At 43.2% G+C, this 15,324-nt stretch overlaps 1 protein-coding gene across 5 annotated transcripts in view; it reads right to left on the reverse strand.

Moving 5' to 3' along the window:
- The window catches only part of NFATC1 (nuclear factor of activated T cells 1), a 128,710-nt gene that overhangs the window by 37,274 nt on the left and 76,112 nt on the right, over positions 1-15,324 (reverse strand). For 4 of the 5 annotated variants that reach the window (XM_027662755.1, XM_027662753.1, XM_027662758.1 and 1 more), the window contains 2 exons: positions 9,414-9,469; positions 8,029-8,161 (listed from right to left, as the gene is read on the reverse strand). In XM_027662755.1, coding sequence (XP_027518556.1) covers positions 8,029-8,161; positions 9,414-9,469 — 189 coding nt within the window. Of the gene's footprint in view, positions 1-3,785; positions 5,398-8,028; positions 8,162-9,413; positions 9,470-15,324 lie in introns of those variants that run through there. The other variant, XM_027662756.1, reaches the window with a different exon arrangement.

The raw sequence follows: 15,324 nt of genomic DNA on the forward strand, positions 1-15,324 counted from the left end.
CAGCACACAGATTTTGGTTAGAGTATGAAAATCAAAACACTACTTTTTTCATCATATGCACACACACATTTCTTTAACTTCTAGAGTAAATGTCTTGCAATTGGTAAGAATTAGGGATGAGGCTTTCAAAGAGAGTTCAGGAGTTAGGTGTCTAAATCTTCATTACTGAGCTGAACTCTGACAGGCTGTTTGTGCCTTTGAAATCCTCCTTTGTCAGTCAGTTTTGATGCTGGCAGCACACCTTCAGAAGACACTGCACAAGTCTCCCCAGCTCCTGCTGCTCCTTTGCTGCTGGTTGACCAGAGACATAGTTAGGGAGGTGGACACATCTCCAGGTACAGCTCAGCCACTCTGGATTTGTGCAAAGACAAAATCCTGGCTGCTGCAGCAGCATTGGCTGGATCCAGCACGCTTGAGTGAAGCAAGGACCTCTCCCCTTGTTCTTACTGTGGAGCAGTTAGGGAGAGGCAAGGGGCTGGCTGCCCTCAGAAAATATAATCCCCCCTTTGGTAGCATCCAAGCAGCAGTGGCTGAACAAAACTTTCTGAAGTGCCCCACCAATATATCTGCAGCAGTGACAATCTCAGTGACAAGGGACAAGCATTCAATCCCAGGGATACTGTGAGACAGTCACTACAGCGACCTGTGCAGATGCTATCTGCGCACTTCCATCTATATTAAAGTAAAACATTTTTAAAGGTTAAGCTACTATCAAGCTTTAGCTGTTAATTAATAAATCCAGAACACAGTGACTCAGAAACAAAGGGAGCCTCATGCTATCAAGAAGCTGTAGGCAGTACATGTCTGAATGCAGCTTTTATCTGCACAAGTATCTGAATTCACCCTGTCTTGCTAGTACACTGCTACTGCTGCTGCTCATTGGGAGGGCTAACTCTAACATATGCCTGCCTGCCCTTTTTGGGTTTGCGTGGATAGATTTTTATGGGATCAGATGCATATGTACAGTTTTATACAAGAATAGCTCCAGGAAGATGGAAGCCTTGCACATACATCTCAGCACATAATCTCGGACAGTGCCTTTATCTGATTTGGAAATGCTTTCTAGCTAACTCATTTGCTAAATGCTTTTCAACAGCTGTTAAACTACTAGGTTATTCTACACATATTTATAAGACAGAAGATTATATATGGTACCTTGGTGCATGCACTGCTAAACCGGGTTGGGAGGAGTGGAAAGTAGGTGGAGGGCATTTGGGTTGCTAGTACAGAAGATGGGCATTGGCTTTCTTTCAAAAGAAAAAGGGGAAAATTCTTAAAAGGCACAATTTTCCATCACAACACTTTATTAAATCCTATGATGCTGAATATGAAAATCAAGTCCTGTGATATGCCCACTTGGGCTGCTCTACTGCTGTTCCCACAGTGCAGTGCAGCACCTGGTTCCACTACTGCCTTGAGCTGGAAGTTTAACTGTGCATAATACCCAGGCTACATTGGCCAAGGCTTTCTATGTCATCTCTGTCAGATACGTTAAAATTCACTGGGTTGAGGTCTTTTGCAATGATGTGCACAACATTACACCACCAGTGCTGACTTTACCCCTGCTTCAAGAGGAGAAGAATAGGAAAGCAGGGTCTGTGGGAAGGGGTCCTGCAAGGACAGGGGCAGCCTGACAGTCCTCATCACTGGTAGTCCTGTGAGATGCTCTGCAAGGACAGGTTGTCAGGAGGGCATCCTTACAGCATCAGTCCTATCCACAGATCCATCCTCTCTGGAGAGGTGTTTGGACTTGGCTGACCTCGGACATCTCAGCTCCAACATGGTCTTTGTCTTCAGAGGAGGATGCAGTTTCTTCCCCAGTATTCCTTGCCCATGCATTTCACTTCCAGCAGCCTCCACCACTGTTTCCCCTTTAGGATTAATTACTGGGCTAGATTAATTTTGATCAGCCACTTAAGGAGAACAAAAATAATCATCTCTTGTAATCCAGCCCATGTAATTCTAAACTCTGCTCTCTCACACAAGTTTTACCTTTTGACTTTTAAGCTAGTTGGAAGATCCCAAAGCCCCACACTTGCTAACATATGCATGTGAAATCACTGGGAAATAAGGGAGGCAGTCCTTGAGATGCTCATGCAGAAGGGTTTGGTGACCAAAACTACAGGCTAGGTTTTGTTATCTGAAGGGAAATATTTGAAAAGAGAAGTACTGCCAAAAGACAACTTTATGCACTGGAAATTAACTGTCATGAGTGATCATTGCTGCTGCTGTGGACCCTGATGGTCAGACACAGCCAGGGGCTTCTATACAGTGCTTGTCCACCCCTGCCTGTCTCGGGGACATCACACAGGTAATGCTGGCTTTCCAGGTGAAGATGGAGCACCGCACAGAGAGGCAGAGTTCTGCCCTTAGAGATCAAGACAGACTGCATCTCCAGTTTGGATGTGGCTGGCTAGGCTCTGGCTGACTGCTGAAAACGGATGTCACCTGGATGAAGTGTGGTATCAGCTGGGTATCCACTAGAGCATGTGGGGGTGTAATGCTGGTGAGTGCCTGCTCCACTCTGCCACAGAACTTGAGTGGCTGCTGGATGGGAGTAGAAGGGCTGATGCACTTGGTGATCATGAATTTTATGACTGTCCTAAATGGAAACAGGACTGACAAAATCTTACCTGCTTTTAGTTACTCTATTAGATGTCAAAAGTAACAACCAACGACTGAGCAGCCAAAATGAAATAAACTGTGACAGTGCATAGTGTAAAAATGAGTAAATGTGATTCTTATTTTCACCTAAAATAAGTCCCCTGCAGCCAACATTTCTCCTCATCCCTTCTGTTGTCCTATGCTGCCCTGCACCAGCTTTGCAGCAGTCTGGCTGTTCCCTGGGCTGGATGGAAACACTTCCAGCAGGTGTGAGGCTCCAGGCCTGACTCAGCTGCGCTCAGTCCCCTTGTTGAGGTGTTGCCCTCCATGGCTCTGGCATGATCATGTTGCATAAACCACAGATTAGAATCTATTCACAATGCAGGCTCTGAATTTGGCCCTGCTTCCCCAACAGCCTCCAAATCATCATCTTTTTTCAGAAAGGACTAGGCTGATAATTTTGCCAACCTCAAGCAAGAAAATCCATCAAATATTGAAGAGGTGAGAGGTCTCAGGAGACAATCAGCACAAGCTGTGTGCTGTGTCCCATTAGAGTGACAACACTTTGCATCCTCATTTTGTTGTTTTCTGCCAAGGCGGCCAATGTCACCTTTTAATTTAGACAGTGAGGTGTTGGTGCAAGAGCCAAGGTGATAAAGAGGCATGGTTGCTCAGTGCAGTCACCAGAAAAGTGCTGATTGCACCCATCTGTAGTGCAGAAAGGGGATAATTTTAGGGTAGAGGCAGGAAGTCAGGAGGATGCTGACAACAATGTGCAGTGGGCACTTCAGATGTACACCAATAGGTGGTCCTGCAAGGAGCAGGTAGTTGGACTTTTATGATCCTTATGGGTCCCTTTCAACTTGAGATATTCTATGATTCTATGCTACAATTCTAAGACCTTTAATTTCATACTACTGTGCTGTAAACCACAATACTAAGGCACATCTAGTCACCACAGACAGGCTCTCAGCACAACTGCCTACATGCAGTTTTCAAGAACCTGCATCCCCACCAAATCACTGCGGCCAGGTTTTCAGAGGAGCTCAACACCTTGAAGACTTTGTGCAGATGACTGCAGGGAGGCAAAAGAACTGCAGAAAAGCTGGCTTTGCAAGTGGAGGCTGTGCAGTTGAAAATCTGACCCTGTGGGTAGTGAAACGCATCTCAAAAGTTGCCCATAATATTAACACCATTTTAATAAATACTAGAAGCAATGAAATGATTTTTTAATAATGCTTTGACAATTAAGAAGCCTGACAGAAACAGAAACCAGAAATACTTTATCATCAACTGTTTGCAAAAGTGTACTTTTTCATTCCAGTAAAAGAAACACATCAACTTTCATTTTTCAATCTTATTGAATATTTTCTAGGCAAACTTGCCTGTCTTTGGTTAGACTATTTTCCAAGAAAACTTTCTGGTATTCACCATTCTTGATATCAACATTCATTAGATATTAGAAAACATAGAGAGGACTCACTCCTATCTATAAAAAATAAGTTCTTCAACACATTTCCTCTATTTTGATGTACCTACTTAAAAGAAATCTGAACAAACAGACATCTAACCCTTATCATTCAGTGAGTTGTTTAAAGTCTTCCGAGGAGGAGAACGCCTTCAGCTTTCTTAAGCAGATGAAAACACAGGTTTTGGAACCACAGCATACATCTGGTTGCTTGTGTACTTCTTCAGGCTCTCCAGTTTAGTTTATCCCTCAAATGCTACTGCTTACATCTAGTGATTTCAGAAGACTGTTCCTCCTATTTCAAATGCATATATGGGCCAATGGTATAATAAATTCATAGAAGCAAAATGATATGCAGTCATAAACAGAAATTAAAACCAACCGTTTTTCTACAGGGTAGGGTTCACAAAGGCAGGGTTCACCAATGGTTCTCCAAACTGTTCTGCTGCACGTAATGGAGCCGCAGAGCCCATCTGCGCAAAGCTACAGCAATGGAGGCACTTTAAAAGGTGAATATCCAAGGGTCTGCTCACTGTGCTCTGCTCAGACTCCTGACTGCAGCATCTGGTCTGGAGCCTTCCTCCCCAAATTCTGATGGGATGTGGCAATGCAAAACGTATCAGTACTTACCATACGAGCTGCGGGAATTCACCTGCGCCAGAATGGTATGGAAACTACTTATATTCCTGCATCAGGCATGTCTGGAGAGAAGTCTCAAGAGCCTACAGCCTGCAGGCTCCAGGACAAAACTGATATGCAGTTGCTCAGTGATGCGTAACATTAAAGTAATATTAAAAAAATGACATTACAGTCATTTCTGCACAATATAGGCTAAGACAGGATTCAGGGATTGCTCAGATTTAGCAGAACAATAAATCAAAATTTCAATTAAAAGTGGATTATGAGTACTTAGGTTTACAGTCTATCCCAAGCCAAAGACTTAAGCAAGCTCGTTTTCAAGACCTTGGCTCCATTTGTGAAGCATCTACTTTCTGTTTTGTTTTGTTATTTAAACTTTTCATTTACAGAGCAGTAAGATTTTCATTTTTGCAGCGTTTTTTTGTTTCTGAAGCAGGAACTCATCTTCACAAAGTAAGTCCCTGCTCTGCAAAACACTTTAGCTAACAGAGGAAAGGTACAATCCTGCCCTATCTCCGCAGCACGGGAGAAGCCTTATGGAGACGAAACCATAACACTCTGCTGGAGATGGCAGCTTGTGCTGACCGCACGTCACAGAGCTGTACTCCATGGAGATGCTATAGGACCATCCATAGGAGGTGGGATGAGTGAGGCCACGTGTCCCTGGATCCACTGGCTGTTTTCCCCTAGGGAATGAGGAGAAATAGGAGCTACAGAAAAAAAAACCCTTCTGCTCTGTGGTCGGGGTGGGAGCTGCACAGCAAGCCCATGGCTCTCCCACTGGTCTGCATGTACCCACACCCACCCCAGGATCACAGCCAGCGGGCTCACACAATATTTATGCTTTAGTCCATATATGGTATTTTGCTTTGGCACAGTCCAGTTGAGCTGTAAAATGCATCTAATGTGCATTATGAAGCTTTTAAAAGCTCCCTCATGCAGCAATACCTGCAAAACTACAGTAGGCACTGAAATAATAACATTTTGATTAGTCCTAAAGCAAGGAAGGAGAAGCAGCTTATAGTATACCATCTGATCTGTGTGAAACCACATCTTACACTCGATGATCACTGACATTTGCTTCTCAAAACTCTTCACCTTCTCTGTTAGTGGGATTTGTTTAATCAAGAGACAAACTGTTAACTGGGCCAAAATCACTTATCTCATTTACATTTTTTACACTGATCACACAGTGGCTGTTGACTCAAGTATTTTTTTTCCTTACGAGCTAAACTTGAGTTTTCTACAACGTCTTGAATCATTATGAGAACGTTGTGACTGAAAGCAATTAAGGTAGAACATCCTAAAATGACTCCTAGAAATACAGCAGCATAAATCACTGATTCAGTCACAGTTTCTAAATACATAGCTGAGGTGATTGTATGTATCTTTGAAAGGCAAGGTGGAAAAAAACACCAGCTACATAAGGGCAAAACCTTAAAGCTCTAACACAGGCATTACAACACAGGCATAATAAAAACATACTATACTACTAATTCTGATGATTGCAGAAGCACATTCACTCTTACCACTGTTATGAGAGAGGTTGTAAAGAACATAACCTGTTTTTCAATTACCTATATGCACATATACATGTGTATTAAGAGAACGTGAGTGGAGAACCAAACAGGAATGGGAGGAAGGCATATTTACTACAAATACCTTTCCTTTACCCTACCCTGGTGCTACATTTTTTCTTTCAGGTTTCCCTACACTGAAATGAAAAGATTTCCCGTGAATTTAAATTGGTATAGCAGACTAAACAAGATTCCCAGTGATTTCAACAATTACCATAATTAAAGATGTCTTTGCAGAATAAAGCCTAGGCTGTTTCTCTGTTAGGCTAGCCTGTCACTAGCTGTATATTCCCGTCTCTTCACATCAAATGAAACATCAGATGTTTCAAACAGAGAATGGGGGTAGCATAAACCAACTCTGCAGCAGTGAATGCTGCTCCCATGGTTTAGAATACAATGGTAAAAAATGGCCTGTGTAAAGGCTGGAGGGAAGATGCTGCTTAATAAACAGCAGTTAACATGAGGCATGAATCTGAAATATTTATGAGGGGAACCTGGGTGACAAGGCAATACCTGATTGCCTCTACAACTGATTTTTGTTGCTGAAAAGTGTTGTGGAAGAGAATAACAACTCATTTTCTTTCCAATTTAAGAGATGAACAGTCTTTAAATATACACAGACATCCCCACTGGGGATGAAGTTTGCATAAGTAGGCTGATTCACTGAAGCATAGCTACACAGCACATATGCAATAAGCAGTCAGTTGCCCATGTCAAGTTTCCTGTACTTTTATTACAAATTAAAGTCCTGATAAAAGTCCGAAGTGCATGCATACTAACTGGGTGAAATTCCAAATGTGTACTTTAAGGGATTTCACCTGCAACAAGTTGGCAGGTCTCTTCAAGTCATGTGACATGTCTCGAGTATTGCTTTGTGGGAATTTCCCTCAGAAGGACTATTTTCACTTGGAAAGCCTACAAAAAAGCATAACCTAATAATTTTTCTAATTCCTCTTCCTTCCAAAACAACAACAAAACAAGTACCTTTTTATTCCTGCCTTCCCCAAAAGAGCGTTCTCAGAAAAAGAGCCATTTCAAATAATAAAAAAAAATAAATCTAAATTTATTTGCTATTAAAATCTTCATTACAAGCCCACTTGGAATTCAGCTATCATGAGTGACTTTACTGTCACTTCACAGCTATCAATATAAGCTCAAAAAAAAATACTGGCACATGTGTTTCCGAACATTTCCCATACGTAACACATTTTGTATGGAGCGCTTTGATCTCCATCTGTGTTGCCCATCTCAACTTTCATCCCCTGTGAGACAGCGAGGTGCAGGATGACTGCAAGGAGAATCCACACACCACTTCCAGCTCAGAGCCCAGAATGCTTACAATGCTGTGGTGCAAATTCAGAAGTGTTATTGAAATGCAATGTATCTTCTGGGGCCAGAAATTCAGACTGAGGGGTGACAGCAACTTAGCAGAGAGCTCAGTGCCTTCACAATTTGTAACTACACATGTTGTGGTTCTTCAGCTCCCAAAAGCATAAGCTCTTGTTCCAAGAGGTCTCTGCCACCAACACAAATGGAAATAATCTGCAGAGGAGGTCACTTGTGCAGAGAGTAGAGAGAAAGGCACCTCTCATGGGTTGATTCTCACTCTCATTTTAGAACACCAGGTATACATCCAAATTATTCAGGTTACTAAAAAATTACCAGAACCATAAATCTTTCTAAGTAATCATCATTATCTCTCAGTTTTTACTAGAAGAGATAAGGAACATGTTTTGTTACCATTAGCAGGGAGATAGGTGAAAAGCTGGTACTGGCTTCTCTTTCTTTTTCCGTTGCAGACATAGAAGTTGACCTGAACGGGGCTGGTAATTCTCTGATTGCGGAAAGGTGGTATCTCAACCACCAGTGAATTCTGCAAAAGAAACACATCAGAAAGTCAAGGCATGACTAAGGCAGTCAAGCCGTACAACAGTATTCAAACATCAACCCTGAAAAGGAGGTGCTCGGGCTCGCAAGGAGGAACACCCTCTGCAGGGAAACTGGTAGGCTTTGTGGACAAAGATGGCCTCCCACCAACTCCTGTGTCCATTCCAAGGACTCCAGAAGTAGGGAAATTATTTTAGCGTGATTCAGATCTTTACAAAATCACTAGCTTTCACTTCTTCCCTTTGGACAGCAAATATGATACTGCATATGGACAAGGCTCTATGCCTCCTGCCTCTGTCAAGAATCTGGGACCACAATCAAATTGTGGTCTCTAACTCAGCAGGAGAAAGCACAACAGCTCAGTTGGCAGGTCATCCCCAGTATATCTCAAGCTAACACAATTTCCTTTGAAAGCCATTAGGACAGGATTATTCAAATATTTCCATTTTCCACAGTGCAATATTTTTACATATAACAACTCAGGAAGTTTTAAGCATGCTAGTTTCTGTAGATGGGAGATCTTGCAAGAACATCTAGTGACACAGGAAGAAAGGCTGGAGAGCCTGTAGATGATCTTCCACTGTCAGAAACCAAATGCTCCAGATATGGGGCTAATGAAAGACTTAGCTGCTAGGGCATCAACTTACACAAATGCACAGTGAAATCTATTATGACCATCAAAACCTCCCTTGGCACTTTTTGAAAGAATAAAATTGAATGCTCATCTTAGCATTTGGCCTGAATTCAGCTGAGATTTTTAAATTGTTTGCCTGCAGGTTTGCAAGTATTGCATATTGCTGGAGACACGGACTAGTGGACGTACTTCCCACTTAAGTCATGGCTGAGAGAGCCACACTTCTCTAGTGTGGGGTTGATCTCCTGTGAGGGTACTCAGGTTTCTTCTGCTGAAGTTAGAGGAAAGCCAAGGAAAACGACCAGAAATTGCTTTGGGAGCAGAGGAAAGAACTGACCCAGCAAGACAGAAGATGAGTAGACAGGGCTGGCCCATCCTGGACAATGAAAAAATATTTTCCAAATGGTCTCTCCTACTTTCAGGATAGCTTCCAGAGAAGGTTTTTTACCCCATGCTCACATTAAAGAAAGATTTCCAGGAGGGGAGGCCTAAGTACTTGTTCTGTTTCAGTGCCAAAGCCTTGGAAATCCCTCTTTAGTAACAGTGCTGGAGAAGGCAATACATATTTTTCATCTTGATGTTAAAATATTTAAGGCAGACTTACTGGCTTGCACATTTCTTTGTCGGTTTTGGCTTCCATTTCCCACACATGGTGACCATCTAAAAGACAAAAGAAAAAGATATCTACTTCTGTCCTTTTTTCCTCTCCCAAGACAAGAAAGGAATGACTTCTGCAAAAAAATCTCTTTGAAGGGGCACGACATATATGAAAAACAGCTCTCAAAACTCATTGCCCAAGTGTTGCCCAACTAAGAGACCATCTGGGTAACCTGTGGCAGGAGTCCACTCAGCTTTTCTGAAGGGGAGAACCACAATCCAGAGCATGTGATGCTGTGATGGGGAAAGCCGCTGTGAGTTTGTTCTGCCACTAGTATGGATAAAAAACAACAAAAAAGGTAGTATTAAGAAACTCCTCAGCCATGCAGTATTTGATTTTAATATACTCCTGGTCTGGCTTGTTATAATTCTGCTACTTGGATCAAAAGGCAAGGCCACAGGCTGGGAAACACTGCTTTTTGCTTCATTGTGTAGTTGGTTAAGCTTAGCTACACTTAGCTTAGCACTTCTGGAGCTGCTTCTAGTGGTGTCTTGGGTCCTCCTAATTTACTGTATTTCTGTTTTCAAGCAAACATAGATTTGAGCCACAGCTGTAACTTTTTCTGGGGAAGAAACTGGTTTTGTCTAGTCATTTTTTCTGCACATCACTGATACAGAAATAACTTGTCAATAACAAGGTGGGCTCTTACTTCCTTGTGTCTTCAAACCTCAACAGCAAAGAAATTAGAAAAATAATACAGAACATAAGGTTTCAATTCTGCAGGCCTAGGAAAACACAAATGAAAGGCCATAAGCAGACTGCTGGCTAAGCTGGGCAGGAGAGACACAGGAGTCCCACCATTGTCAGATGCTACTGAAATGAACAGGAAACTGAGACTTTATGTCATCTCTTTTGCACATTTGTTGTGGCATCGGGACATACAAATGCAAATATTAGTTATTTTGAACTTCATCACACAGGTGGGGTCTGCTTTAGGAAAACAGCTCTTTGAAAGGTAAAAGCGTGAGTGTACTTTTTCTTCTCTGTTCACTTTCATGGCCAGGATGGAGGTGACGCATTTAGAACCGCCTGATTTATTACAAATGTCTGTAAATAATATTTTTGTGTACAGCTGTCCTACTGTGAAAGGAATGCTGCTGAGGGACTAGCCCTGGCAATTGTTTTAATGTCCAGCCCCCCTTTTTTTTTAACGTATGGAAAGAAGTGCAATGTGAAGGTCGCAGCACAAATACCACAGTGGATTTGGCAGGTCTTTCTGTAGGAAAACAATTAGCAGACCTACCCTCAGTTTCTTCCTATATTTTAACTTGTGACGCTGGAAAAGGAATCCCTTTAATTGGTACTGCCACGTTCGGCTGTGGGGAAAGAAGGAGCAGCCAGACTGTGCTCCAGTCTCCTTAATGAGTTCTTTGGAGAGTGCCAAAACTGAAGTAGACTTCTCGGGAGGACTGGTGATCACTTCACAATTTATACAACAGATGCTTCCCCTAAGCTGTCAGTAGAAAAAACCTGACCGAAATTCAGCAAGCCAGGACACATCCCCTGTCTGGGAGCAGCCTCCTCTATTGCCAGCCCTCTCCTCACAGAGGCCCTGCAGCTCTCCCTCCCTGCCCCTAATTAATTCAATCAGTTGTAAAAGCAACACAACTCCGACACTGTCACACATTTTGCAAAGTCTAGGAACTTCTGCTTTGTAAGGGGTTTGTTGGGTTGGTTTTTTTTAAATCTACAGACGTCCAGACTAGTAGTTAACATGTGTTCAATTTGCCTTTGTAAATGGATTACCAGAAGTTCAGGTTTTTTCACTATGGTTAATTTCTGCTTTGCAAGACGAATGATCTGAATCAGGTTTCTGGTTTTTATTTCCTGCCGATACTTCAGTAAAATTCAAAATTATTCCCTCTCCAATTCATCTTTCAATTACTTCATACAGCACTGCCTTTATGCATTTTTTAAATTTTTATGATGACAAAAATGCTGTAATCTAAACTATTAGGAAAATAAAAATCCAAAGCCATGGTTTGTCTTATGGAAGCTAATAAGAACAATACGGGCTTTGCTCCAAGAAATTCCCTTGAGAGTGTCCAGACCATCGCTGCTCAGCAATTGAGGGGAAAGGGAAGAGGAGGAAGAAGTAGGGAATAGACAACTAATTAACAGATAGCAGATAGTCACATTTCATTTAACAAAAACACTGGGAGGAAAAGTTGTTATGAAGCAAGAAACCAAAAAAAAAAAAAAAAACAAAGCCAACAATTCCTCATATTACGTCTGGTGAACCAAGAGGGAAATCTCAACGCCCACGGACTGGGATCAGCTCCAGGAGGGAAACCTTAGACCACTACGTCAACCTTTTACAGTAAACATGTTTTGCAGGTTTATACAGTTCAGCTGAAATTAAAAGAAAAAAAAAAAGAATAATGGCTTCAGAATGGTTTTTGGGAGCCCTAAGCATCAAGACAATCTGCCTATGCCAGAGAAAATGGTTTTGCCCCAGCGCCCATCCACTGGGGAGCCTGGCGAGCAGGCGGGATGCCGCCTCCTGTCAGCGTGTGCTGGAGCAGAGAGGGCTGCTCGCCCACAAAAGTTTCCATTGTACGCCTGCCACATCTGCAGCAACGCGCCTGGTCTGGGCCCGAGGCAACTCCCTCCTGGCTGCCAGCCAACCCAAGTACACCAGAGCAATTTATACCTTTCCAAAATGCAAATAATTCAAATTACAGACATAACACAAAGCTGAAGCAGACACATTTCAGGCATTCCCGTTAAAGTTTACTCTCTGGAATTACCGTACCCAAATGGGCAGTTGTTCTACAGGGAGGGGGAGAGATGGAGTCAGGAGAGGAAGGAGAGGAGGAGGCATGGAGGAAAAGGGAGAAAACGGCTTTTCCAAAGGTCTTATTTCATTCCCTTTCATTTCACTATTTACTTTTACCAAGTAATAAGAAGTGTCTTCTCCAAACCAAATGCCTGGTTTTGTTTTGGCATTTTTAAGATTTATAAGTGCAATATTTTGAAGAGAAAGACAGTTCTTTATATAGCTAAAGAGTTGTGTTGAGGTATTATACTGGGTTTCTTTTATTATGTGAGGTTTTCTTTTACAAAATGGAAATAAAATCAAAACATCCGTGCACAGAAACCCTGCACAGTCCCCGGCGGAGTGCCCTGCTCCCACACTGCCAGCAGCAACAGCCATTGACCCGATAAAGCCAAGGCTTCACATGTGAACTGTGCCACGGGCTAGATGAATGACCCTCAAACCCCTCCTCCCAAAGAGGCAGCGCAGGAGTGTGGCAGTGCTGGGGGAAGGAGAAATCCCCCATTCCACACAGGCTCTCTGCCTGCGCCCGGGCTGGACGCTGTGCTAACAGGTGGCCATCAGCACTGCCGCCAGCTGAAGACACCAGGTTTGTCAGGAAGCCTGACATTTAGACCGGTCGCTGTTATTTATAGCTATCCCAGCTCCGGGTGCACTCCACCACCATCCGCTTCTGGCTTTTTCTTTTTTTTTTTGTTGCTTAGACACTCGGAGCACCTGGGATTGCTAATGACGAAAATGCCATGAACCTACCACGTTATGTGGAGTGGATTTTCAGCTTTGTAAAGCATAAACACCCTGTTTTAACGTGGGGTGGCTGAACAGTGAATGGGCCTTTGTAGTCTGCTCTTATCAGCCGCTCACTCGGTGTTGAAGGAAACTGCGCACAAGTCCAGAAGTAAAAATACTCTAATTCATCAGGGAATTCCCTGCAGTATGAGTCACCGAACGGCTTCCCCACCACACCCAGCTACAAGATTTCCACATAAAAAAGCACCATAGAGACTTGTTCTAACACAGAAGCAGCACTAAAAAGTAGTTGTGTAAATCTAGCAGCATCAGCTACTCACATATAGATCCTAGCAGACCATGACATACAGGTTTTCTTCATGGAAGAGCAACACAAAAAGCTTTTCAAAGACATTTTTGTAGCATCTTCCCCTCATCTCTGCCCATCTCAACAGATCCCCCTGGGTTTCTAGGGCTGGATTTACCTTTGTACCCCAGGGAACTCCAAGAATAGCACCAGGAGTTTGCAAGCTCACAACAATCAAGCCATCAGCATAACTTTCATTCCAAACCAATGGATTGCAGAAAGGGGAAAGAATATACAAGAGCAAAAAGACCCCCAAGCCTGGAAATACAGGAGGGTATAACATCTGGCAACCACTTAAAACCTTACCTCTATGAAATGGGCATAATGGGAGCATGCACGTACTTTACTACAGGAGGTTAAAACAGTCTATACTCTTTAGTAAACACTCTATACTCTTTAGCAGACCTGTGTTCACTTGAGATATGAGAAGAATAGATATTATGTAGGATTTCACTGCCTGTACACAGGGTACATTTTATACTCTCCCAGCCTGCAATTCAACAGAGTTTGACTGTACTGGCTGCACTGTAAATCTGTATTTACATTCATATATTCCAAGTAAAATGGTGAAACAAGCCTTACTCTCCCAAAAGAACACATTACTTGATTAATGTGTTGTGAGATTACCCTGAACAATAACTCCTGTTACATCCCAGATTACTTTAACATGTCCAACACAGGTAGGGCACAGACGCAATGCAGCGTCATTTTGAGGTGCTCTGCCTACTTTCCTATTTGGCCCTAACAATGCATATTTAAATCCCTGAGGATTGAAGGATTTACAAATTTTCAATTTGCACCCTAACCCCTTTCCCCTGGTAAGTACCCTCATGACACTGAGATGACTGATCTGTGAACACATTCAGAAGGAATGGATGGGTTTCCATGGAAAGAGGATGAAGACTAAGGCAAAGTCTCATCATTCAGACTCAAAAGCTGTCTGTTTCTGTGCGGAGGGGATTCCGGGGGAAGGGCAAGTCGAGCCAGATCTGCACCTGGGCTGGCAATGAGAGAAGCAAGGAGGCAGCTCTATTGCTTGGAGGACAGCACTCCCCATGCCAGTCCCAGGCATGACCCACTGGCACTGTCTCACCTACTGGCACATATTTGCCGGCAAGGGTGTACTAGTTCTGGATTTTGCAGAGGCAGCAACCTTTTCTCAGGCAGTCTTGCAGGTGTCTTGCTGTGAACAATGCTTCCCCAGCTGAATACCATGAAGGGAAGAGAATCCTACCAAGTGAGTGGGATTCTGTGCCTGTGCTGACACACTGGTGTACGTCTTAAAAACATTTACGAGGGTCAGACTAAGGGTGAACCAACACCAGCCAAGCAGTCTGACATGAGATGTACAGGGAAGATGGGCCAAGAGAGCAAGAAAACATGCAGAAATAGAGAGGCAGCAGAGAGTAAGTATCTGCAGTGTAAGTGGCCACTTACATCTCCAATGTAAATGACCATTCTCTTGATCTCCTCAATGGTACTTTGCTCTCCTGAGATTTACATCTCTTAGGGCTCTGTGAGCAGCAAGATGCCTCCTGGTTCCAGAGCCACCTTCAGAGCAGCTCTGCCTCCTGCTGCTGCTCCTGCTGATGTCATGGCCTGCCTACCTACTGCCCAGCACCTCATCCCTGTTTGCCTCTCCAATGACATTGATCTCCCTACTTTGCTATTTTCACTACTTTTGCTATGAGACCACATGGCTAGTCAGATTTTTGCTTCTTTATTTCCCTCTCCCTTGCCAGGAAGTCCTGCAGCTGTTCTTCTGCCCTCCTCACAGCCTACTGTCCTGCTACAGAGACTTCCCCCACAGCTTCGCTCCCCATCCCTGGCATGTCTTCTGGCATGCATCCATCCATGTGCAGCAGGATTCAGGCATAACTGACCTATTTTCATTTCCACATCAAAGGTGCTGCATTTGTTTGTGTCTTCTCATAAGCATTTTTGCAGCATATGTATTTTGTCCCTTCCTTCAGCTATACATT

The sequence above is a fragment of the Corapipo altera genome, unplaced genomic scaffold (assembly GCF_003945725.1).
Source record: "Corapipo altera isolate COAL_440 unplaced genomic scaffold, ASM394572v1 359, whole genome shotgun sequence".
Classification (NCBI taxonomy): domain Eukaryota; kingdom Metazoa; phylum Chordata; class Aves; order Passeriformes; family Pipridae; genus Corapipo; species Corapipo altera.